The sequence below is a fragment of the Trachemys scripta genome, chromosome 7 (assembly GCF_013100865.1).
Source record: "Trachemys scripta elegans isolate TJP31775 chromosome 7, CAS_Tse_1.0, whole genome shotgun sequence".
In the NCBI taxonomy this organism is placed as follows: Eukaryota; Metazoa; Chordata; order Testudines; family Emydidae; genus Trachemys; species Trachemys scripta.
In genome coordinates this window covers 48,498,733-48,523,264 of record NC_048304.1, presented here as the reverse complement: position 1 = coordinate 48,523,264, position 24,532 = coordinate 48,498,733, and the positions used below count along the sequence as shown (strand labels likewise).

At 52.7% G+C, this 24,532-nt stretch overlaps 1 protein-coding gene across 1 annotated transcript in view; it reads right to left on the bottom strand.

Annotated features, from left to right (window-relative positions):
• Positions 1–24,532, bottom strand: part of CACNA2D2 (calcium voltage-gated channel auxiliary subunit alpha2delta 2) — a gene marked incomplete in the record, with an annotated part of 589,972 nt that overhangs the window by 120,849 nt on the left and 444,591 nt on the right. Inside the window, 2 exon segments of the mRNA XM_034776135.1 lie at positions 2,067–2,124; positions 2,715–2,846. Of these exon segments, the coding sequence (XP_034632026.1) occupies positions 2,067–2,124; positions 2,715–2,846 (190 nt within the window).

Here is a 24,532-nt window from a genome sequence, read left to right as displayed (position 1 = left end):
GCTGTACAGCAGTGATATCGGTAAGCACAGGGTTTTTTTCCCTCCTTTAAAATCCCCATGGAAATTCAATGGAAAAAGAACAGTAAAACAATGTTTCGTTTAAAAACCTGGGTCTGACCCTGCAATCCCATCCCTTTGCCTGTGCAGAGTGCCACTGACTCCAGCACACAGCAGGTGGATGAAAGGACCTGCACAGATCGGGCCTTAGACCCAGACACGTCAGACAATGGAAGAGTTACAGTTCTCAGACCATTAACATGCCTACATTGTGCCTAGTGTGGCAAATACTCAGCCCTGGTGCAGCCCTGCTTTACACAAAGGGATTTAGGCACCTTACTCCTAACTTTAGGCTCCTAAATTCCCTTGAGGATCTGCACATTAGTGCTTTCATTTCCTGACTTAGGTGCTTTTAACTCCACCACCTTCGCATTGCATCACCATGCACGTGAACACGCTCATGCCTGTGTCTCTCCTTCTGGCGTCTGAGAGAACCTTATCTGTTCTGCAGTCAGCCCTGTTGGGATGGGGCTTTGTCTGGCTCCAGATAAGCAGGGACCCGGAGTTTAAAGGACAGACTTTAAACAAGCTGCTACTGTTTATGCAAATGCTGGCTATTAAACAGGAAAACCTTCCCACCTCTGATATTTTTTCTCTTTGTTGCCCTTCCAGGGCTTCTGCTTAGGATGCCCTCCTGCTGTGTCCTTCCAGGAGGTAAATACCTGTTTGGACAAGCAAGGGGCTAAAGACGACATGGATAAAAACCGATAACAGCAGTTGTCAGGCAAACAAAAGAAAAGAGCTGTCACCTAAGCAGAGGCAGTCTCAGTGCAGGAAGAAGGCTGTTTAGCTAGGGATCAAAGCAGAAAGTAGGGATGCAAAAGCACCCTTATATTTTCTATTACCCCCCGCATCACAGGCAGCCAGTGCCATTTGGATAGTTAAAAGGAGCCCTGAATAAACAGGAAATCTCAAGCACCCTGCATTTGTGGTGGAATAATTAGCCCTATATAGCTAGCTACTCTACCAGGGCTAATCGTAACTGATTCAATCATGGTTAACTTGATGTGTGGCTAAATTGATGCTTGCAGCTATCACTTCAACACAGTCTGTCATTGTGCCTCGTATTTCTCTCAGTGTCTTTCTGGCTCCAGCTTTTGAGAGTCGTTCGTTTTTCTTTTTAAACAGGATCCTATGTGAGTGCTGCCTATGAACGAGCCCCACACTTACCATCTCCACTGGGGGAAAAAGGAAGGAAGATGATCAACCCGCTTGGTCTGTATCTAAGAATCTATCTGCCTAACCCTTTGTCTTCCCCAGAGGCAGGAAGGAAGGGGAGGGGAGGAAAGGAGCCAAAAGCTGCAGCTCCGATGCCCCTGCCTGTGTTATTGTATCCATTTTCCAACACCAATGATGTGTGAAATGAAAATTGGACAGAGCTGGCTGCTCCCAGACCTGGAGTTTCATACAGCCTAGCTGCCTCCCTACACGAGTGAGCGAGGGATGGAGGGAGAGGGGGAAGAGAAGATGCAGGCAAGAGGGGAGAGAGAAAGGGAAGGGAGGAGACTCCTGAACAGCTATACACCTGGCCTCGGTAAACCCATCTCCATTTTAATAGCTGCTTGTTGGGGCAATCCTGGGAGTGCTGTGTTCATTTACATGCAATTGCCCAGAATGCTCTGCCAATGCATGGCAGTGCTGGCAATTTACAGTAGCTGAAAGACTGGGGACGTTGACCATTGATGTTCCTGGCTCTTTTCAATGTCCTTTGTGACCAGGTCAGCTTTGCTATCACAGCCCCATGTCTGTGAGCTGTTGGGGGCCTTGATGCCGTACACAGCTCCATGAAAACAAATAGCTGGCTACCTCAATGGGAGCTTCCAAGTACTGGTGCAGCCTGCAGGGTGTGGGCCTAGCCCTCGGTGCCCAGGAATTCGCTGGGCTGTATGGAAGGCGGGTGCCCAGGTTGTAGAAGTGGTTCAGGGTGCACCACCTCCCATCCAGTATGTCATCCACATGCAGCCCTCTCGCCCCCCACCCCCAGGGACAATATCCCCCTCCCCTCTCACCAAGGCCTCCTGCGGACGTCGTACAGGTCGATCTTATTGGGCGCTCTCCAGGGGGTGGCTGCAATGAAAACATAGGAGATGTGAAACACCGCTGGGGAGGCAGACGTGGGGGGGGGGGTGTCGATGAGCTAGCTCACTGGTTCTCAATCTATTGACCATCATGGGCTGCAGATGCAGTTCTCTGTGTTATGTGGGCCGCATCCACACAGTATATATTCTACCTGTATGGCCCTGAGGATGTCACATGGGCCACAGCTGTGTGCTGACTGGGCTGCCCATGGGCTGAGAACCACCGAGCTACATGCTCCCTGCAGAGGCCAAGCTGCTGTGGATGTCAGCAGGAGCTTGGCCAGTACTAGGGGCATGTGATCAGCCCAGCACAGTGCCAGAGGAGGGGCTGAATGCTCCCAAGGAGTTAGGTATCAGATCACAATGCCTTATAGGCACCTGTAAAAGGACTGTGAATCTCAAAGCCTGAGTTCAGCACCTAAGCTCCCAGCATGGCACTAGGAAGCGCTGTGCTGCTGCCCCCTAACCTGGGCATGCCTCACCTCCTAGCAGGGGTGTTTGAGGCTGCTGCAGTTACTCGGGGGCCTTGCTGCCATGTTTTCCTTCCCCCCAGAAACCCGCAATGTCGGTACTACAGACCTGGGTAATAGCGGGTCACGCCAGTAGCGCTGCCGAAGACCTGCCACAGCAGAGACGGGTCTTCCTTCCGGTTCTCGATAAACACGTCCTCCAGGGCTTCAGTCCAGTTCAGCTCATTGAGGATCACGGTGGCTGAAAGGGAGAGAGCCCAGACGGGCTGAGTGGGGGCATATGGGACCTAGGGAGAGGACCTCGTTCATTTCCCATCCTCGACCTGAAAGGGGCTGGCCAGGGAACACATGGACACAGCAGGCCACATCCTCCGCTGGTGCTGATTGGTGTAGATCTAGACCGCGGTGTGGCTGGCCCAGGAGAGCAACAATACCTAGCAGCTACTGCTCTGCTGTGAATCTCAGCTGTGTGCCACCACGTGGCTGGTGCTAACCCCTCAGCACATCTTAGCGCTCACTCAGCACCCCCTGTGCCTCCCCTGATATGGGGAAGGAGGGGTGGGAGACCCCCACTCCTGCAGCAGGGTACAGGAGCGAAGGCTGGAGCCAAGGGGATGCTGGGGGTGGGAGGGCAGGGGGCTTAGAAATGACAGCTGTGATGCTGGATCCCCAAGAGCAGAGCACCATGGAAGGGAGAGTCTGGGCTCCATGAGGCACTGGAAGCCGCCCCCCAGGCCCAGACATGTGAACATGGAAGCCAGCAGAGATGTGCCCTGGTTTATCATGGATCAGCATGGAGCTACCCAGCTCTGTCTGGGCTGCGTCCCAGCAGATCAGTCATGGGAGAAGCGCAGCCAGACATCACCCACAAGCCCTCCGTGATTCTTCAGTGCCATGGGCTTTGCAGCCATTGCCTGCAGCACAATCCTCCCTCCGCACCTGCTCTGTCTTTCCCCACATCAGAATCACACTCAGCACAGTGCTGTCCCTTGGCCCCGTGTGCCCTCCTTCCCTGCCCACCCAGTGCACTGTGCCAGTGTCTCACCCACTGCCATCCCTGGGTCTGGGCTCCATCTCCTTCCTCCTCCATGTCTCCGCTACTCACTCACCATCCATCAGCACATGCCTGCTCTTGCCCTGGTGCCCCTACACCCAGCATGGGCAGTGTAAGCAGGCAGCTACTCTGAGGGGAGCAGGCCTGGGTCAGGGCAGGATCCGGCCCCTCAAACCTAACTCATGTCACACCACAACTCTGGAACTAAAACGGTGCAGCCCCGGGTCTTCTTTGTGTTGACACCCGATCCTGCAATGGAAGGTCCGATCCTGCCAACGCTGCCTCCCAAGCGCAACCATTAGCCCAGGGGCGACCCCATTGTAGTGCAGGGGGCTGGTCTCTGCAGGAGGTACTACATGCAGCTGTCAACGTTTGCAAAAACAGATCCTCAGGGCACGTCCTGGCAGCAGTTCTGGAGCGTGGCTTCAGCTGGCCATGCCGGGGCTAGTTATCCCTAGGTAGCCCTTGTCCCAGAGCAGTGCAGCTGCAGCAGCACACACTTCCGCAGGGTCTCTATGAGCCCTCCTGACCCCTGCATGATTATCGGACAGCTCACCTGCACTAGGATCCGAGTGAGCTACAGCCAAGCCCTGTCACTGCCATATAGACCTACCCTCTGGCTGTAAGCTAGGGGCCTTCTCCTGCATCTGCGTAACCCAGGGTTGCTGTGTTCTCTGCCCGATCAGGGCTGGCTTTAGGACCTGCAGGGCCCGATTCCACGGTCCGGGTCTTGGGCGGCATTTTGGCAGCGGGGACGGGGGGGCGCTCCGTATCTTCCATGGCACTGAAGGAGCCCCCGCTGCCAAAGACCCTGGAGCCCCCGGCTGCCGAAGACCCCTGGAGCGGACACCCCCCCTGCCGCCAAAATGCCGCCGGAGCGGACCAGCGCCGGGTGAGCCTAAGGCGAGGGGCCCGATTCTGGGGAATTGGGTGAATCAGCCTAAAGCGGGCCCTGTGTCCAATCCTCAGGGGAGGGGAGTCTGTGACTGCAGCTGCTGAGGTCCCTAGTTCAATGGCCAGGGTGGGCCAAGATGGGGGTCCTCACAGATCTAAGCTCCATGGCCTGGGGTACTGGGAACCAGTGTCTTTCAGCCTGGGGAGGGGGAGATGGACAAATCCGAGCTTCCCAGACTGAGGTTTCTTTCTCGATCAACAGCTGGCAGGGACTCTGGCCCTCTTCTCCACACACTATTGCACAGATCCAGAAAGTCACCCCAGGCAGGTGCCAGGCTCCCAGTCTGAGTGGCTGGTGGGCAAAGGACCCCCCCCGCCCCAAAACGACGGAGCTGCAGGAGGCACATTCAAGTCTGTGGTACGTGCTTGCCGCCAGATACCCGCAGCATATGGGAAATAAATTGGGTCTGTCCCCCATGGGGGCCGCATTTGAGTCCCTCCTCCATCAACAAGTCCCCAAGAGACAACGGGTGAGAGGAGCGGCCCTCCGGGAGCTCACCCCACTCTGCATTCACGACGGCCCTCGTGCTCGACGCTAAAGCAATTAAGACACCGTCAAAGAGCGATTTGAAATGATTCCACTATTGAGGCAACCGATGAGCTCAGAGCAGCCTGACTGTGATTATCAGATAGGCCGGGACTGCTGAAGTGCGTGAGACAGGCATGCGGTTAGTTGCTCTTTACAAGGGGTTGCTTCTTTCAGAAGCCTCTAAGGATGGTACTTGAATGGGGCAGCTCCTACAGGGCTGAGCCAGGGGCAAGGGATAGCTGGGGACATAGGGAGGTTTCTGCAATAGTTCAGGGCTGAGCTGTGGAGCTGAGCATGGGAGAAGATGGGTGAGGAGGTCTGAACCCCGTATAGTACTCAGGCTGGTGAGTCTCTCAAACTCCTCCTGCTGAAGATCTCGGCTCTCTGCAAGGAGGAAAGCATGGAGCCCCCTGCAGCACACAAGTGGGCTGAACTCTCCCCACTTTACCACACAGCAACTGCACCTGGACTACAACCCAGGAGTCCTGACTCCTTTCATGTTATCGGCCCAGTCCATCTCTCTCTCCTCCCTTCCTCTTCTGCAGCCTCTTCATTCAGTGGGAATAAGAACCTCCCCCGCCCCATCCCCTCCCCAGACCCTTCCTGAAACCCTGGAACTCTGCACCTGAGTGGGGAGTGCCCACCTGAGCCCAGTGCAAGCTCCAGCCTGCTCTCCTGGCTCTGCCTCCCTGCTGCTCCGCTCTCAGCAACTGCACCACACGACAGGGAAGACGCTGCTCCATATGCAAATGTAGACAATAGCACAGAGATGGGAAGGGGCCAGACCCTCTCCAGCTCAGAAGAGATTTCGCATGGTTCACAACCCTGCCAGACCCGGCAATGGCACAAAGCGTGTCTCGGGGGGCGGAGGGGTATTTGGGGCAGGGCAGGCTGGCGACATCTGAGACAGGGTAGACAAGTCTAATGCCCTACAAGCCACCCAGCCCATTTGGGGTTTGAAGTGCACGCTGGTGAAGGAGCGGGGAGCACTGAATGGTGGTATCCATCCACGGACAGGACAAGGGAGGGAAGAGACAGGGAATAGATAGGAAAGGAATCCCTTCTCTTCCATCCAAAGAGTACGTGAGCATTCCCCCTCCAACAGGGCCCCGGCACCACAGCAATATGTCAGGTGCAGCACAAACAAACGCTTAGGCAAAACAGATCGATGGCCAGAACAATGTCTGCATAGAGCGAGGGATCTCAGATTTCAGGCGACAGCATTAACTGCTCCCATGGCACCTGTGCAACAGCACTGCTGTGGCGGGCAGAATTTGGCACTGGGGGAGCTTGTTCCCAGAGCAGGGGCTTCTGAGGGGCCTGGCAGGCTCTGAAGATGCCCCAAACTTGCTGGGAGCTCAGCCCCATGAGCTGAGGGCTTTGGAGGAACACTTTAAAAGCCAACATTCAAGGAAAGCATTTGTGGCTCTGAACAACTCTCTTGAAAGCAGAGCTGTATCTTGCCTAAAATTAAACAGAGGAAAAAACCAACCACCACAAACTGGGCAGCCCCTTCAGCCCTGCTGCTTCCCACTGCCAAGAGGGGGTGCCAGCCTGCACTGTGGAATGGCATGATGCTGACTGCAGTGTCATGGCCTCAAACCTCAACTAGGCTGGCACACACCTCCAGAGCAGCGCCATGTCCTCGAAGGGCTGCAGCGAGAGCCCATCTCAGTCCAGGTCTGGTGAGGGGACTGGACAATCCAGCCCCATCAGGGCTCGGGGCAGTTGCAAACAGGGACAGTTTTGCATCCAATCTCTCTGTTGCTCCCCTTTGCTGACACCATCTGCTGCACTGTTTGCACATCCCAGTGGGGGCTACTGGGCCACTGTCCAGTGGGGCTAGGACACAACCTATGCACTGAGCAAGCCAGCAAGGCTGCTGCCTTAGAGCTGCTCTTAGTCTCCAGCTTTCTGGCCATTGCACCCGTTTTGGTTTCTTGCATTCTCAGTGACCTTGTGAGAGGGAGATTAATCTTCCTTAAGCAGCAGTTTTTGTACCTGAATATAAACATCATAGGCTGCTCTCAGGAGACAGCTACCCAGAGAAAATCATGCCGGCTGGATCCCCTCCACTTGGGTGCTGCACCCAGGGCCCCAGAGCTCAGGAATCCAGGTCCAGTTCTTCTCCCAGGGTCCGTGCCATGCAGGCCCAGAAATCCAGATCCAGGTTCTCTCATGGCTCCAATATTCTGTAACAGCCAACTTTTTTCCATTGCCGACTAGCGCTGGTGATGGCTACAGACTGCCTCATTATCCTTCCTACCTACCTAGCTGTATCCAAGTTTTTCCACCTTGCCTATTACTGAGCAGTCACCATCTGCTAGCTACACTCCTCCTGTAGATCCCATAGCACAGGGGTTCTCAAACTTTAGCAACCCAAGGACCTCCATTTTGATTTAATTTTTTTCACAGACCCCCCCAACTCCCAGATCAGCCCCAGGTCCTGCCCCCCCTCTACCTCTTCGCTCAAGGCCCCACCGCTGCTCCTGCTCTTCCCTGCCTCTTTCCACCCCCTCTCCCAGCACCTCCTGCACACCCCTGAACAGCTGTTCCCTGGCGTGCAGGAGGCACTGGGAGGAGTTGAGGAAGGGAGGAGGAGGAGTGGATCAGCGGGGCTGGCGGACCCCCTGGAGTACCCTCGCAGACCCCAGTTTGAGAAACGCTGCCATAAGATACAGAATTTGCCTCCATTCTCTGCAGCCAGAACAGGCTCCTGGTAACATCCAGCCTGGTAACCTGGCTCTGCCAGTGGCCAAGGTCATGGTGGTCCGCCGGCGGCTGTTGCTGAGAGGCTGGACTTAGGTTCCAGGCTCAGTTTTATCCTGGGAGTTCCAACTATTCCTCCCCAAAGCCCCCCGGGCAATTCCTCCCCATCCTTAATGTGTCCAATGCCCTTACGACCCCCTATGGAGAGGCAGCTATCGGAGCTCTGCTCAGTCAGTCGTCACCACGCGGTACTGCAGCATCCCTGACCACTGAAGCAGTGTGGTCCAGTGGGTAGAGCACTGGACTGGGATGCAGGAGACCATTTAGCTCTGCCTTGACCCTGCTGGGTGTCCTTGAGCAAGTCACTTCCCTCTCTGCACCTCTGTTTTCCTGCTTGCCCTTTGCCTGTCCTGTCTATTTAAGCTGTAAGAAGCTATCTTTGAAGATCTGGGCCCAAGCTCTTTGGGGATGTGAGGGGGAGGGGCTGTCTCTCAGTAAGTTCATGTGCAGTGCCCAACACAAAGGGGGCACTGATCTCAGCTGGGGATGCCATGTGCTACTGTACACAAAAATGGGGAGGAGGGGGAAGGGCTCCGAGAGGTTCCGAAGGCACTAAGGAGTTATACGAAGGCCCCAGCAGTCCGCTGCAGGGCTGCTAAGGCGCTCACAAGAGGGGCTTTCTCATATGCCCTGGAACAGCTCCACCAAGGTTATGCTGGGGATGGCTGACTGATGGGGTGCGCACGCATAAGGGATGCCTGCACCAAACTCTCTCACATCCCAGTCTTGCCTCAACCCCTGGCAAAGATGCAGGGAAGCCTGGGTGTGCAGGGGAGAGCCCGATCCTGAAACACCTTTGGGTCTCCAGGCTGCAGCAGCACACATCGGAAGGTGTACGGGTGCTAGAATGTACCAACATTTGTCCTGCCAGCTGGGGAGTTTCACAGAACTGAAAACTGAAGCTTCTCTTCCTTTATTTTGTAAAATTGCTTCTCCTTATCCATTGTATTTTTTTGTAACCCCACCCCAAAACCCTACAAGAACCCTAGGAAACTCCAGTGGAAAAAACTATGAACAGAACATTAAGGTGACACTGCTAAGCACTGAGAAACCACGGAAGGCCAAAGGTTAGGTCACACATGTAACCTTAACTCTGCCCCATCATGGGTATAAATTATGACACAGTCTCTTCCTAAATGATGCCATATCATTTCTCTAATACTGCAAAACAACATGCAGGTTTTTAGATAGCCCTGTGTAGCAGCTTCTTGTGCTATGCACTGCTCCAGGTATCTTAAGGTTGCAGGGAAAAAATGGCACGATCAGTTGTATTATATGAGAACTAGCATGTGACCCGAGGAATATATTTAGTTCTCTTAGGGTACATCTACACTACAGGAGGGAGTCGATTTAAGATACGCAAATTCAGCTACATGAATAGCGTAGCTGAATTCGGCGTATCGCAGCCGACTTACCCCGTTGTGAGGACGGCGGCAAAATCGACTTCTGCCGCTTTCTGTCGGCGGTGCTTACTACCACCTCCGCTGGTGGAGTAAGAGCGCCGATTCGGGGATCGATTGTCGTGTCCCGACGGGACGCGATAAATCGATCCCCGAGAGGTCGATTTCTACCCGCCGATTCAGGCGGGTAGTATAGACCTAGCCTTAGAGGTTCCTCCTACATCAGTCCCTCCTCTAAACTCCTTAGTCATCCTTATTACCCTTCCCTCGAAGCCTCAAGGCACATTGGAGCCAGCTCGCCAGGCCAGGCAACAGATGAATCATGCTGCAAAGAGCTGGGGGTGTAATAAGCAGGAACACACAACAAAAGGACTATCCACTGCCCACACTATCCTCTCCCAACTTTGGGCCTACATCTATCCAGTAAAGGGGCCATCTATTGGCCCTTGAGAAGGAGCATCTGCTGGGGCCATAAAGAAAAACACCTCCCCATCAATTTAATTATTTGTTACTATTATGCGAATTGCCCCAGCGCTGTGGGGGGATCTTATCGGTCTGGGGTCAGGGTGCAGCTGAGCACAGAATGGGTTCATAGACTGTAATATATGACCCCTTTCAGATCTCTACAATGCTTTTTACGGAGGAAATCCTATGTCATAATGGTGCGAAGCTCTTAAAATTTGGCTCTGACCTGTCATGAAAATATGATCTTAAGGGCCCTTAACTCCAGCTGGAGTCAACAGAAGCTCAGCGCCGCTGCAAATCAAGGCTTAGTTTCTGTCAAATCAGCAGTTAAACATTAGTGTCGTGCCTCAGTTTCCCCCATCTGTAAAATGGGGATAATAATAGAGTGCAGTGAGGATAACACCACGAATGCCTGTGAGGTGCTCAGACACTAACGTGATGGACACCATAAATAATCAATTAACCAATCAATTAAATAAAATATAGAAAAGTTTTTCATTTTTAAGTAATTCCACTTTCATTTTTAATTTCCTCCATCTGAGAAAATAAACCTTTCCATAATAGGTATTTAATTCCAGTTAATTCAGGCACATGGTAAAACCCTCAGACACGTGGTCTCATTCATTCCTTCTCACACACGCCTTCTCAAAAACCAAACCTGTATACACAAAAACCATGCGCCTCCCAAACTGTGCCAGTGTTGTGCTGCAAAAGCACAGGTGCTGGCAGATGGCTCCAACTCACTCTGTGACCCGGGTACCCTTCCCAAGGAACTGACAGCCAGATACGATGGGAACGTGGAGCCAGAAATAAGGACTGATCCATCCGAGCCCAAGAACTAACTAATGAGAGGAAAATCAGTGACTCCCAACCTCGTCCATTAGAGACAGGAATAAGCAGGTGCCCACAGCACCATGGTGGCAGACAGTCCTCTATGTTCCCCTTTGTCTCTAAAGGCCTCCTTTTCTGTTCCTTTCCTCCTGGTAGCCAATCAATGGCACAGCACATGCTCCGCGATGCCGCCTTAGCAGGGGTGAGGAATGTGCTTTACGTATTGATCTCCTTCAATGTATACAATAGAGAACAGAGAGGAGAAAACAAAAATTAATCTCTCTGGAGTCTCCTGCAGCCTCTATCCTGATGCCCTGCTGGGGCGGGCACCGTGCCCTGCAAATCTTTTCTGAACGGCACAGCAGCAACTTCAAAACCAACGTCTTCTTTCACTAATGAAAATAAACATGTCTCATCCAATTCTGCACTGGAGATTCTGGGGCTGGTGTAGCTGGGAGCTCCCCCACAGACAGTGTGCCGGCCCCACTCCCTACAGCACCCCCGGCTGGGAGAGGCTGGTGTAGCTGGGAGCTTAGCCACAGTCAGTGCTCCTGCCCTGCTCCTTACAGTGTCCCCTGCTGGGAAAGGCTGGGACTGGAGTAGCTGGGAGCTCCCCATAGCCAACCTGCCCTGCTCCCTACAGTGTCACCTACTGGGAGAGGCTGGGACTGAAGCAGCTGGGAGCATCCTTTGCTAATATACCCTTATTCCATAGAAAAAAATCTCTGTAGTAGAATGTTAGAGTTATATGGTTATGCCTTTGATAGTCAGAAAATGCGTAGGTCACAGTTGCATGCCTAGCCTTTCCTCTGCCCCCTTGTGTGTGTGCCAAACAGACTTTAATAACAGGAACACACACTATTTGTCAAACCATATCCTATATCAGACAGCTTTTTCTACATCTTAGATACACACATGCAGCATGGGGGAAGGTATTTTTATTAATGTCATTGACCTAATGGCCTGAGAATATTTATACTGATTTAGGACTGAATCCCACACTGGCCCTTAGCCTGCTATATATGACGTGTTGTCTTCTCTCTAAAGGCTAGATCTGAATATATTTCTCTGTATCATGCCCTATATAGTGAAGAGGACTTTTTTTTCCTTCTGCAGACAGATATGTCTCCAACCAGTAATTTATGATGTCAGTATCTCAGATGCTGTTTCTCAGAAAGCTGCACATAGTGAGTTGTGTTATCAGTGTATTTCACATGATTTCTTGTTTCACTGTGCCAACAGTTGTATTTTTTTCCATGAGGAAAAAAAAACTGGTGGTGGGGAAATGTCAGATTTTATGGGAAACGGTTACATTTCATAACCACCTCATTTAATTGTGGGCATCAACCAACACAGCTTGATATGGTACCCAAGATAGATCAGTACACACAAGACCTCAAGAGGAAAAACAAGGAATCGCCATTCACTTTTAGCTTCTTCTTGTTATAGTATTGTTAATAAACATCCGTAATGTGGTTGGGGCTGCATTGTGCTAAACACTGCACAAACACGTAGCAATAGTGCACTGAGCCAGACCAAAAGATGCAACACGTGGGTATCTACGCTTGTAGAAAAAACTGCATGATATATTGTTGAGCTGAAGGGTATTTGATAATGGCTGCTTGAGGTGAGTCTAAAGATAATCAACAGAAGGAGAAAGCAAGCCCCTTTCTGTAGTCAAAACAGCTGAAGATAATGGAGCTGACCAGACAAAGCACTATGATGGATGGCAGGTCAGAGCTATGCCAGGCAGGTATTCAGAAGACCCGGGTTGTAGTCCTGGCTGTGCCAGTGATCTGCTGGGTGACTTTGGGCAAACCAACTCACCTCCCTGTACCTCACTTTCCCCATCTGTTATGATCCTGACCTCCCTTTGTAAAGCGCTTTGAGGTCTGCTGATGAAAAGTGCTAGATAAAAGCTAGAGACCATGATTATTATGGGTAGATTAATAGAACTCCCCAGATCTGCCTCTCCAGTGAGCGCTGAGTCTGCTTCCTCTCAGGGTCTCCCTCACAACAACTTCCCCTGGCTGTCTGCCTCCAACACCCACAGCTTGCAACCAGCATCACCCTGTTAATCTACCCATAATAATCATTGTCTCTAGCTGCTGCTGAGGTCAGGGAACAGGACTGTGACCATTCTTTGTAAACATACGAGATTGCTCCAGGAATGTCTCTGACTTGTACCACTGATTGTTCATCCTAATGGAACCAGCCCTGCAAGGTTCGGAACTTTGGGTAACTGCTGGGTTCAAGGGGCAATGGTATTATTCGGGAAACAGGCTGTGACTGTAATTAAAGGCTGCATCCTAATTTGGTTAAACCAGTTTCCTGGGGCATGTCCTGGTAACGCAGATATCCCAACAGAGTTTGTTGGTACAAGCAGCAGGTACCGTAATATTTTACATTTGAATAATGATTTTTATTCCTGCGAAGTGATGTCTGCGTTATATACACAGGGCACTGTGGAAATGCAGCAGACTCAGGGGAGGAGAGCAGCAGTCAACCAACACACAGGATTGCTGCACAAAATGGCAGGGGGGAATTTTATACAACGTCTCCTGAGCAAATCTTTTCTCTCGTGCACTGCACTATGGGCTCGTCATCACCCACCCACACAACCAACAGGGATTTCCTGTATAAAGCCCGCTCTGAACAACATACACAATGCACTGCATGGGGCCTTGAGGATAAATGTCTGAGACAGTCCTGCTGAGAAGGGAACCAATAGCTCCAGGGAGAGGAAATATTTCAAGCCTGATACTGAACCCAAAATGCCAGCTCCTCTGCACGCTTTCTCTCTTGCTTTCTTCTTAAAGCAACTTGTCTCTTGACAGAAATGGCTGTTCTCAAGCCCTCTCCCACTCTGACCCCTTACTGATCTCTCCTGGACATCTGTCCTGTCCACCCATGGTTGGGGGAAGGCATCAGAGCCAGGACAGAGGTTCTGTCTACAAAGAAAAACCTGGGGGGCCGAGTCTGAGAGCCCAGGTCTTACAGGGCTCAGGCTGCGGGGCAACAAATAGCAGCGTAGACATTCCTGCTTAGGCTGGAGCCTGGACTTTGTAACCCGGCGAGCAGGGAAGGTTGACACTGCTGTTTTTAGCCCATCAGTCTGAGCCCCACAAGCCCGAGTCAATTGACCTAGGCTCTGACGCTCGGTGCTGTGGATTTTTCTTTGCAGTGTAGACACACCCAGGCTCAGTCTCCACTACAGGGTTAGGTCGATGTAAGCTGCCTCGTGTCGACCTAGCTGTGAAAGTGTCTTCACTTAAATCTGGCTCCCGCTACACCAATTTAGTAACACCACCTTCCCACGCGCGCAGAGTGTGAGTGTAGATGCTGCATTGCTTATGTCAGCTGATACTGGCCTCCAGGAGCCATCCCATAATGCCCCACGTTGACAATGCAGTTGATACAAGCTCTCCTGGTGAGGATGCACAGCACCAACATAAGGAGCCAAGTGCGCACACAAGCAATGTAATTACTGTGGTGGCTGCATGCTGATGTAATTTTATAGTGTAGACATGGCCCGAGAGGGAGGGAAGTTTGCTTTCTGTGCAGTGCTCAACCTCTCCGGGCCTTTCTGACCCCATCTCACATATGGTGGCAATGGTACTGGCCTAACCTCTTGGAGGAGCGGCATGAGGCTTTGCTAAAAAAGAGCTGTGAAGTGCAGAGTTATTTAGGCCACTCAGCAGAGGGAAAGGGGCACTGGCATTGCCAGACTGGCCCAGACCCATGGTCCATCCAGCCCACGTTCCGTCTCTGACAGTGGCCAGCGCCCGATGCTTCAGAGGGAAGCGACAGAGCCCCCAAGTGGCAGATGTGGGATAAACTGCCCCCTGGCCTCATCCTGGTTTCTAATAGTTAGAGATTGATTAAACCTTGAAGCCTGAGGTTTAATCTCCCTTCCATCATTTTTGTTCTCATTAACTATGATAGATGTGGATAGCCTTGATCTCCATATAAGTATCCAACCCCCTTTGGAATCTTGCTAAGTTCTTGCCCATGGTGACTTCTTGTGGCAATGAGTTCTGCAGTCTAACTGCATGTTTGTGAAAGAATACTTCCTTTCATCAGGAACACCGGCCCTCCTGAGTCCCAGCTCAGTGCATGGCTCCCTCAGCTACTTGGAGGCATTTTTTGGTGGGGAAAGCAGCAGCTGCCCCTGTTTTTCACTGATGCATTTGGAAAGGGGGTCCAGCATGCCTGCAGTAGTTTAGGAGATTAAGTAGTAGCGTATGTAGCTGAGAGGGCCACACCAGATGTACACTGGAACCTTAGCTATACAGTTATGTGCTTATAAAGAAAACACCAAACAAAATGTAAAAAGCAACAGAGGGTCCTGTGGCACCTTTGAGACTAACAGAAGTATTGGGAGCATAAGCTTTCGTGGGTCAGAACCTCACTTCTAACCAAACAAAATGTCCCACGCATGCACAAGGCCTGATTTTCCGTGGGTGAATACAAAACTAAGTTTCTTCAGAACATTTTAAAGCACTTCCAAGAGAGGGCTACTTCTCTCCCTAATTTCAACTTTGCACCCCCCTGCTAATTCTGCTGCAGAGCAGTTCAAAAAGAGAATGCAAAGGGGTTTTTTTTTGGTTTTGAAATGGCAAATATGCGTATTTTTCCTCTTTCTACCCTTTCAAAAATGGATGAATGGGTTTTGCTCAAACTTTAAATAAAGATCACTTTTGGGCAGGGACCACGGCTGGAAAATTCCAGATTTCAGAAAATTGTAAGTCACCAAAACCAGAGGCTTAGAATAAAAACTGTCCTGTAGCCTTAACACCCATGAGTCATTCCAAGGCTTTCCAGCAGATACAAATATTCCCCAGAGCGACTTCATGGCCAAAGCTCCATGCAGGTGGGGTGTTGGGGAGAGACACAGATGTGTCCCTTGGAAAATCTTCTCTTGTGCCAAGTGCCAAATACTTTTGCCAAAGCCTCAGGCAACTCCCCAAGCCACGCTGATGGGCGCAGGAAACTTCCCTTGCTATGCTGAACCTGACCACCAGGGTGAGCGTGTCATCCGGGCGCTGGGATTTGCATGTAAAGGCTGCTGGCCTCTCAATGGTGACGCGGTTTGGATCCTATCTGGATCCTGCTCATTCCTCCACTCTGCTTTGCCTGAATGACCCCGTCGCACTTTAGAGGGAGATTGGGGCAGGCCGCTTTGGGTTGTGTGTAAACGGACAGTATGTGAGTCTCCTTCACTACAGCCAAGCTGCTCCATTATTATCCCCTGTCGGAATTAGGGGAGTGAGCAAGCAGACGGCCTGATCCTGCCAGCTGAGGGGACTTCCCCGTGTGAGGGGCTCAGAGACGCCCGTTTCTCTCTGCTGTCCCACTCCTGGGATTCTCTGCTGGAACTTCTTGTCTCTTATTAGTGGGACTGAATCAGGGGACTAGGTCTATCCAGGACACCTTCCCCGCTCAAACACGCTCCAAATCCCCATTTCTCTCTCCTTCCCCAGCACTACCCTTGGTGATTCCACCACCCCCTGATACGTGAGGCTGGATCGGACCTCTCCAGGCGCCCTCCCCACCTCCAGACAGGCAGGACCAGGCCACGCCCTCTAGCAAGCGATTAGGGATTTAATTAAAAGTGACACAGTAAATAAAAAAAATGTAAAATGTAATTTGTGTGTGTAGTGACGAGTGACTGTGGAGGGCGTTTCATTCCATGTATTAATTAACATGCGCGCCGGCGATAGTGCCCCTCCGGTGCTTCTGTGCCAGACTGGCACGGGGCAGGGTGGGGGTGCTGGAAAGCCAAGGGGCACTGCTTGTGCCTCTCAATCCCACTTGCTGCTCCTCGACAGCCAGCCACACCTCCAACATTCCCGGGGAGAGCTGCTGCCGCCACATCCGAACCCCCTAAATGCTGGGAATCAATGCTTCCCTGCCTCCTTCTAGTCCTTCCTTGAAACTGGTGGCTGCCACGTGGACTTCATGGGCTGGCTAGAGACAGACGAGGTCCCCCTGCCACCCAGGATCACAGGCCTAATCTAATGCCTGAGATGCCCCTTTCATGGGATCAGACCCTAACAATACCCTCCTTTTACAAAGGGGAAGTGAGAGGCTGGGACTCTCCGTGGAGCATCGACCTGTTCGAGCCTCAGCCAAGGGCCCCTTTCCCCTCCGTTCCCAGCCTTCTCTCTGTAGGGCTCCCTGTCCAGGGCCGGGCCTCACCCCTGGAGGGTGCCGGTCCTTGGGAGATGCTGCCACTGGCTGCTCCCCGTAAATTGTGTTGCGCACATGGGGTGGGAGGCTCCACTGTATTGGGCTGAAAGCTACGCAGGGGAAATGATGCCAGCGATGGGGCCAGGCAGAGGGTTCCCTAAGAAGGCTGGACTGGGGGGACGTCCAACCCACTGGATGCCCCATGTCCAGTCTCTATCCAGGGCCTGGCATCCTCCTTCCCCGGTGGGGAGGGGCCGGTGTTGCGCAGGGGTTCGGTTCCCCACACGGCAAACCCCATCAGCCAACAGTTACATGTGGGTACCCAAAGCACAACTGCCCGGGGCTCTGACTACGTCTGGCTGCCCCCCGATTGCTGCTGGCTGGGCAGCCTGGCTGAGAGAGCCACGCTTCCCTGGTGAGTTACAGGTGAGCCAGTTGTCAAGCACATTCCCTGGACATACAACCCTGGCTCTCTTTTTTTAAAATTAACACTAAATAAAGAGCAGGAAGAAACTTCTCCTGGCTCTGACCCTTTTCCTGGGATCTCACTTTCCATCATGGAGAAACGCCAGGCATTGGGGCTCGTAAATGGGCTTTGGAGAAATGAAATTTACAATGAATGAGGCAGCGCTGATAGTTTCTAATTACCGCAGTTCCCTGGCATGGCTGCTCCTCCCGTTTTAATATCCTTATGGAGGCACTGATCAGGGGTCTGCAGGGTCAGCCCCGAAGCCTTCTTTTGACTCTGCCCCAACTCTTTGGTTGCTGGAGCAACTGTTCTGAGTTTGTGAGCAGCAGGACTGGGCAGGTAAGGAGTGCTCAGGAAATCTTTCTCCAAATTGAAAGCAAACTTGTTTCTTGTGGTTCTTCGGCCTATTCTATCCAAAACCCCATTTACAATCCCGGTGGGAATCTGTGCAGCTTGATACAGGGTAATGTATCTATGCATCACGATTTCAGAGCTCATTCGTGCCTTCCAATAGTCTGCCAAGGTCTATGGTGCTGTGGTGGGGCAGCTGCTCCACACAGGGAGGAAGGGTTAAAACAGGCCAGAGGGAGCATGCGCAGAACCCTCCAATTAGAGGGCTCACTAAGCAAGCCAATTGGGAAGTGGCTTGTTGCAGTGGCCAATCAGGGCCAGCAGAGGCCATATATAAAGGGCTGCTCAACAGAGCAGAGTGGGGTCTCTCCTTGGCCTGTTAAGGAGAAGGATGGCTGCCTAGAAGCACCATGGCTAGAACAGTGCTGGGCAGGGTAGCAGAGCAGAAGGAGCTTCTGGCTGACTGCTGCCAGACTGAGGCCCTGGAGGAAGGGCAGATAAGATGCTAGGGCTGCCCCCACTTGCCCTGAGGGAAGTGGCTAACACAGACTGCAGTTTGCCTCTGGAGCAAGGAACTAGACTGGTGACTGCAATGGGCCACTGAGGCGAGTGGCTGGACTATTGATTGCCAGTTCCCCCAAAAGTGGGGGAGACAACAGAGAGGGGCACAGCCAGAGGGCTGTGCCCAGAAGAGGACACCATGGTCTGGGAAGTGACATGGGTCACAGAGTGGTGGAGACAGCAAAGCGGGAGTAATGGCAAGTGAGACACCACCCGAGGAGGGCGCCCTGTGGATGGACTTGCGCTAATTCCAGAACGGCCAGCAGGCAGCGCCATGGTGATGAGTCTTGCACCGCTACAGGTGCCCATCGCAAAACTGTCCTTTAATTTGATGGCTAGAGCCTCACAGCAGAGAAGTCGCAGTGACCCCCCAGCTGTGGATCTCCGCAGGAGAAGGGTCTGCCCACTGCTTCCCTCTGCAGTCCTCCAAGGAGCTGCAGCGACAGCGTGCTCCTCCCACCATGGGAAGTTTTGGAGCTTCATTGTCATGAGGGCTGGGCCCTGGCTGCAAAACCCAGAGTGAGGTCCGGAGCTGAATTTTCCCCAGGCTGGGACCATTTGCAGCAGGCTGGGAACCACCTCTGGACCCAGGCAGTTATTTCTCATTCAATATGTAATGGTACTTACACGCAATCTTATTTCTAAGCAGATGGAAGCACCAGTTGCTCATGAAGAGTCCAAGGGCAGCTTTCTCAAGACCAGTCTGTCTAGGGTGTCCCATTGCACAAAGAACATGCCAGCGCACTTAAAACTCACTATTGCCTTAACCAGACAGCTCATCTTTTTTCCTCAAGCCCCATCCGTCCAGGGCCGGTGCAAGGAAGTTTTGCGCCCTAGGCGAAACTCCCACCTTGCACCCCCCTAGCCCCGTGGCCGCCCCCCCCCCCCCCCCCCCGCCCTGAGGTGCCCCCCCCCGCAGCAGCTCCCCCCCCTGCCCTGAGGCACCTCCCCGCAGCAGTTCCCCCCCGGCCTGGGGAGCCGTGCAGCAGCTCCCCACCCCAGCTCACCTCTGCTCCGCCTCCTCCCCGCCCCTGCCACCCCTGATTCTCCTCCCCTCCCAGGCTTGCGGCGCCAAACAGCTTTTCTGCCCCTGCTGCTCTGGCCGGATCAACCCCCAATCCCGGTCTCTTTCTTCCACAACAACATCCCTCTTCCTGAAGGCGTCTGCATGGCCCTCTCGGCAGTCACTAGTGAGGATGCTGCACTGGACAGCCACCAGAGGGCGCTCTAGGACCCTCACTTTTCCTCTCTCCCCAGAACACACAGGTTGCTTCTCCAATGCACCTGAAAGCCACTCTCACAGCGGAGCAGGGCGGGTGCGTGGACTGCTCCAGAAGCCAGGCTGCCAAGCTCATACAAATCAGAGGTGCCCTGTCAGATCCCGTCTCGTTCCTCCCCTGCAGCAGCAAGCACAGGAGTCGTCCCCCCAGTCTAGTGTGCGTTGTTCAGTCCATATTTAAAAGGCTGTTTCCACAGCCCAGTCCCTTGGGGAGATGATTCCACAGTCTTGTAGCTCTTGTCAGCAGAAAGATCTCCTGAGTCCAACTAAATTCTTTTCTCCCACTTTGGTACCCAGGCCTCACCCTCGCTGACGTTTACACCCATTCCACACATCCAGACTGCTCTGCTCACACATCATCCTTCAGCTGGGCTCTGCCCTCTCCTGCGAATCCCTGCCGTTAACTGGCGTTACCTTTGGTTCTGCACTGCCCAGACCAAGTGGCCTTAATCTGCCCCCACAGCACTGTGCTTACTGCGCATGCTCAGCTTTGCTCCCTCAGCTCTGGCTAGTTCTGAGCACGTTCAAGGCTCTAGTAAGCACCTGCTGCCCAGAAGGTCTCCGCCAAAGCCTGCAGGTGATGAGAATCCATGACACTCCTCCCCAGAGAGTGTCTGCACGTGTCCCAGGTGGATGTGGGGGTATCACTGCAGAAGTTCGTATCTCAGGACCTTTGTGTTGCAACATGATGACCTCATGCCAGATGTTTTGGGCCCTTTCCAGCTCCCGGCATGACAGGGGAGTCCACCACCAAAGGCAGCGTGGATGCTAACCACCCCCAAGAAGAAGGACCAGGGCTTGCTCTTGGGCCTACACTGGGCAGAACTCTGTTAATCCTCCACAGCCACAGCATAGGAAAAAGAACATCCAGCTCTTCCACAAGCAAAGCCCATCTCTAGCTGAGGGCTGTGGGGGATGGACAGTTGTTTCACGCCATTCACTGACCTAGGAGCGGAGTCTATTCCAGATGGGTGTGTGGAGCCACTGCCAGTTCTGCCACCACATCCTGTACCTGAGTCTATTTCCAATGGGACATCAGGCCGGCCCAGGATCTTCTCGCTGCAAATCAACTCACTGTCCCGTGGCACATGCAGCCTGTTGACTTCAAACACTGGGCTCCATCAGGCCTTCTTGACCCTGGTGGGCATCTGGAGCAGTGCAGACACACTGCCCCAGGGGGCTCCAGGAGGAATCCTGCCTTGGGAAGGCACAGCCCCTCCCAGCACAGGGGGAAGGCACCTGCTGCTCCACTCTTCCAAAGGCCCAAACACAACCGCCTTGACTCTCTGGAGATGCGGCTGCTACTGACTCTGGCCAGACAGGAGAGGACAGATCCCCTAATCATTCCCTTTGCAGACAGATACTGACCAGGGAGCCAGGCAAGGAGTGGGAGCCGAACAGCCTCCTGCCCAGCAGCAGAGAAGCTGGGATACAGCTGGTGCCAGTGTTTAATAAAAGGTTTAAAAAATGATCTAGTGGGGAGATGTGGTGGAAAGTCCGCCCCTGCAGCAAGGATTCCCGCAGAGCGGCCTCAGGCTGCGTGCCCGGGGGGGCAGAGAATTGCCGGGGCAGCATGCTGCAAATGGACCGGGTCTGCCCTAGATGCTCAGTATGAGCAGATTCTCTGCCTCCCGGAGCATGTGCTGGGGATTCCTTGCAAGGCTGGGGAGAAGGAGAGCTGAGCATCTGCCTGCTCACCATCGCTTGGGCACACACGGACTCCTTCTAAAGCCGGGGATGCAGGCTCCGGGACTGACATTGTAATATATTCTGGCAGGCCCTCCAAACTGCCAGGTCTATCCATAGCTCTTCCCATTCCCAAGGATCTCCAGTGCTTTCCAAACCTCCATGACTGGGCAGAGGCAGGCATGCTGCAGAGTGTGCGTGTGCATGCACTGCAGAGTACGTGTGCATGTGGGGAGTGCACAGCAGCTAAAGCCTGCAGCTGGGCCTGGCGTCTGTTCCCTCCAGCCCATTTCCTCATACTGAAAGAGGTGCACTCATCACCTGCCCTGCTCCTTTGATGAGCCAAGCGCCACTGCTGCCCCAAACAATCCCTAGCCTTATAGTCAGGGAGCATCCTGGCATCCCATCCACACAGGGCGAACTAGAACATGGCTCTATCTGTGGCCCTTGGCACTGGTGCTTAGATACTAAGATGTCTGCTGCCTTGGAACTGTCACATAGTGCCTAGTGCTTTTGCTCCAAGCCCTCTTCCCTCCCGCCATGCTGCATGCCAGGACTCCACCCTGACTCCACCACACTTGGCAGCTATTTCCACGCATCAGAACGCTGCTTCAGCTCATTTTTGCAATGGCTGTTTCCAAAGAAGCAACGTTCTTCCAGACAGAGCTACTAAATTCTGCCCCCACTCCTCTGCCCCCGCTATCCCCTCCCGGCCATTATTTCTCCAAATAGGCCCCAACTCCCCGGAGTGAGTTAATCTCCAGCCTGATTTTCTTCCATAGCCAAGTGTGGTGATTTATGTGGCTTTGGCAGGACATTAGCAATTGTGCCAGCTGAAGAGCGGGGGGTTGGAAATCATGAATATTTCATCCTGCTCACCCGCCCCATGCTTCCCCCCCCCTTCCCCGATCTCATGATTTGCTTCATTAGCTCCTTGGCCCATGCTAGCTGGGTAATAAAACTAATTGCAATTTCTAATCCACTGATGCCGATGCAGTGAAATTGTTCCACGGATGTGTGCCTGCGTATGTACATGCCGCTAACGAGTTTGTATATCAGCACATGATGGAAAGTGCAGTTAAATAAGGTGATTTGAGCTAGGCTCCGATCACAGGCAAGATGGCGATTTGGAAGCGGAGGGGAGCCTTGTGGGGGAGTGTGTGAGATCTAGGAAGCTCTGTCTGGGCTCCCTACTTCCATACTCCTAGCTGGGAGGAGGAGCATGAGTTTTCCTAGCGAATGTGTAAACAGTGACCTTGCTTGGGCCAACAGTGGGGCTTGAACCCGGAACCTTCACATCTAGAAGGATCAGCCTCAACCCCTTGTGCTAAAGGCCCTCTGTGGCTGGCTGTCGCAGACTTATCAATGTCTACGGTGGACCAACCACTAGACCAGTGGTTCTCAAACTTTTGTACTGGTGACCCCTTTCACATAGCAAGCCCCTTATAAATTAAAAACACATTTTATATATTTAACACCATTATAAATGCTGGAGGCAAAGTGGTGTTTGGGGTGGAGGCTGACAGCTAGCGACCCCCCATGTAATAACTCTGCTACCCCCTGAGGGGTCCTGACCCCCAGTTTGAGAACCCCTGCACTAGACAAAGGTTCCTGGTGTATCCAAAGTAGGGAGTCTGGCCAGCTCCCTCACACAGGCTCAGTGGATGCGCGAGCTCCCTGGGGCACATTGGAGGGGAACTCTTGGCAGCTCCCTGGTGGATATGTACTGCGCAAATGTATATATGTGCTTGGCTCCATCCAGCACCATCAGGTCCCTTCATGTTCACAAGCACAAAGTTCCCCATAGCAGTGCAGCACAAAGTGTATGTGCTGTGGTTAGCAATGAGGAGCCAGAGAACCCCTGAGCCTTTGATTCAGGACTCCAGCTGGGCGCAGGTGATTTGCACTGCCAGTGTGTAGGTTGTAGTGAGCAAGAGTCACAGCTTGCGGACCCTGCTCTGCTTTGCAGGTTCCTGGGGAGAGGGCAGGAGCATGGGGCAAGGGCGCATTCTGGTATAACAGACAGCTTTAGAACTCAGCAGGCTCTGGCTTTGTCCTCGTTATTGTTCAAGGCCCAAAGACAACGTGATGGTTGATGAGTTTTGCTCATAGAATCATAGAAGATTAGGGTTGGAAGAGACCTCAGGAGACCATCTAGTCCAACCCCCTGCTCAAAGCAGGACCAACCCCAACTAAATCATCCCAGCCAGGGTTTTGTCAAGCTGGACCTTAAAAACCTCTAAGGATGGAGATTCCACCACCTCCCTAGGTAACCCATTCCAGTGCTTCACCACCCTCCTAGTGAAATAGTGTTTCCTAATATCCAACCTAGACCTCCCCAACTGCAACCTGAAACCACCGTTCCTTGTTCTGTCATCTGCCACCACTGAGAACAGTCTAGATCCATCCTCTTTGGAACCCCCTTTCAGGTATTGAAAGCAGCTATCAAATCCCCCCTCATTCTTCTCTTCTGCAGACTAAATAATCCCAGTTTCCTCAGCCTCTCCTCTTAAGTCATGTGCTCCAGCCCCCTAATCATTTTTGTTGTCCTCCGCTGGACTCTTTCCAATTTTTCCACATCCTTCTTGTAGTGTAGGGCCCAAAACTGGACATAGTACTCCAGGTGAGGCCTCACCTATGCCGAATAGAGGGGAATGATCACGTCCCTCGATCTGCTGGCAATAGCCCTACTTATACAGCCCAAAATGCTGTTAGCCTTCTTGGCAACAAGGGCACACTGTTGACTCATATCCAGCTTCTCGTCCACTGTAACCCCTAGGTCCTTTTCTGCAGAACTGCTGCCTAGCCACTCAGTCCCTTGTCTGTAGCAGTGCATGGGATTCTTCTGTCCTAAGTGCAGAGCTCTGCACTTGTCCTTGTTAACCTCATCAGATTTCTTTTGGCCCAATCCTCTAATTTGTCTAGGTCCCTCTGTATCCTATCCCTACCCTCCAGCATATCTACCACTCCTCCCAGTTTAGCATCATATGCAAACTTGCTGAGGGTGCAGTCCACGCCATCCTCCAGACCATTAATGAAGATATTGAACAAAACCAGCCCCAGGACCGACCCTTGGAGCCTTCTGCTTGATACTGGCTGCCAACCAGACATGGAGCCATTGATCACTACCCATTGAGCCCAATGATCTAGCCAGCTTTCTATCCACCTTATAGTCCATTCATCCAGCCCATACTTCTTTAACTTGCCAGCAAGAATACTGTGGGAGAGCGTATCAAAAGCTTTGCTAAAGTCAAGGAATAACACATCCACAGCTTTCCCCTCATCCACAGACCCAATTATCTCCTCATAGAAGGCAATTAGGTTAGTCAGGCATGACTTGCCCTTGGTGAATCCATGCTGACTGATCGTGATCACTTTCCTCACCTC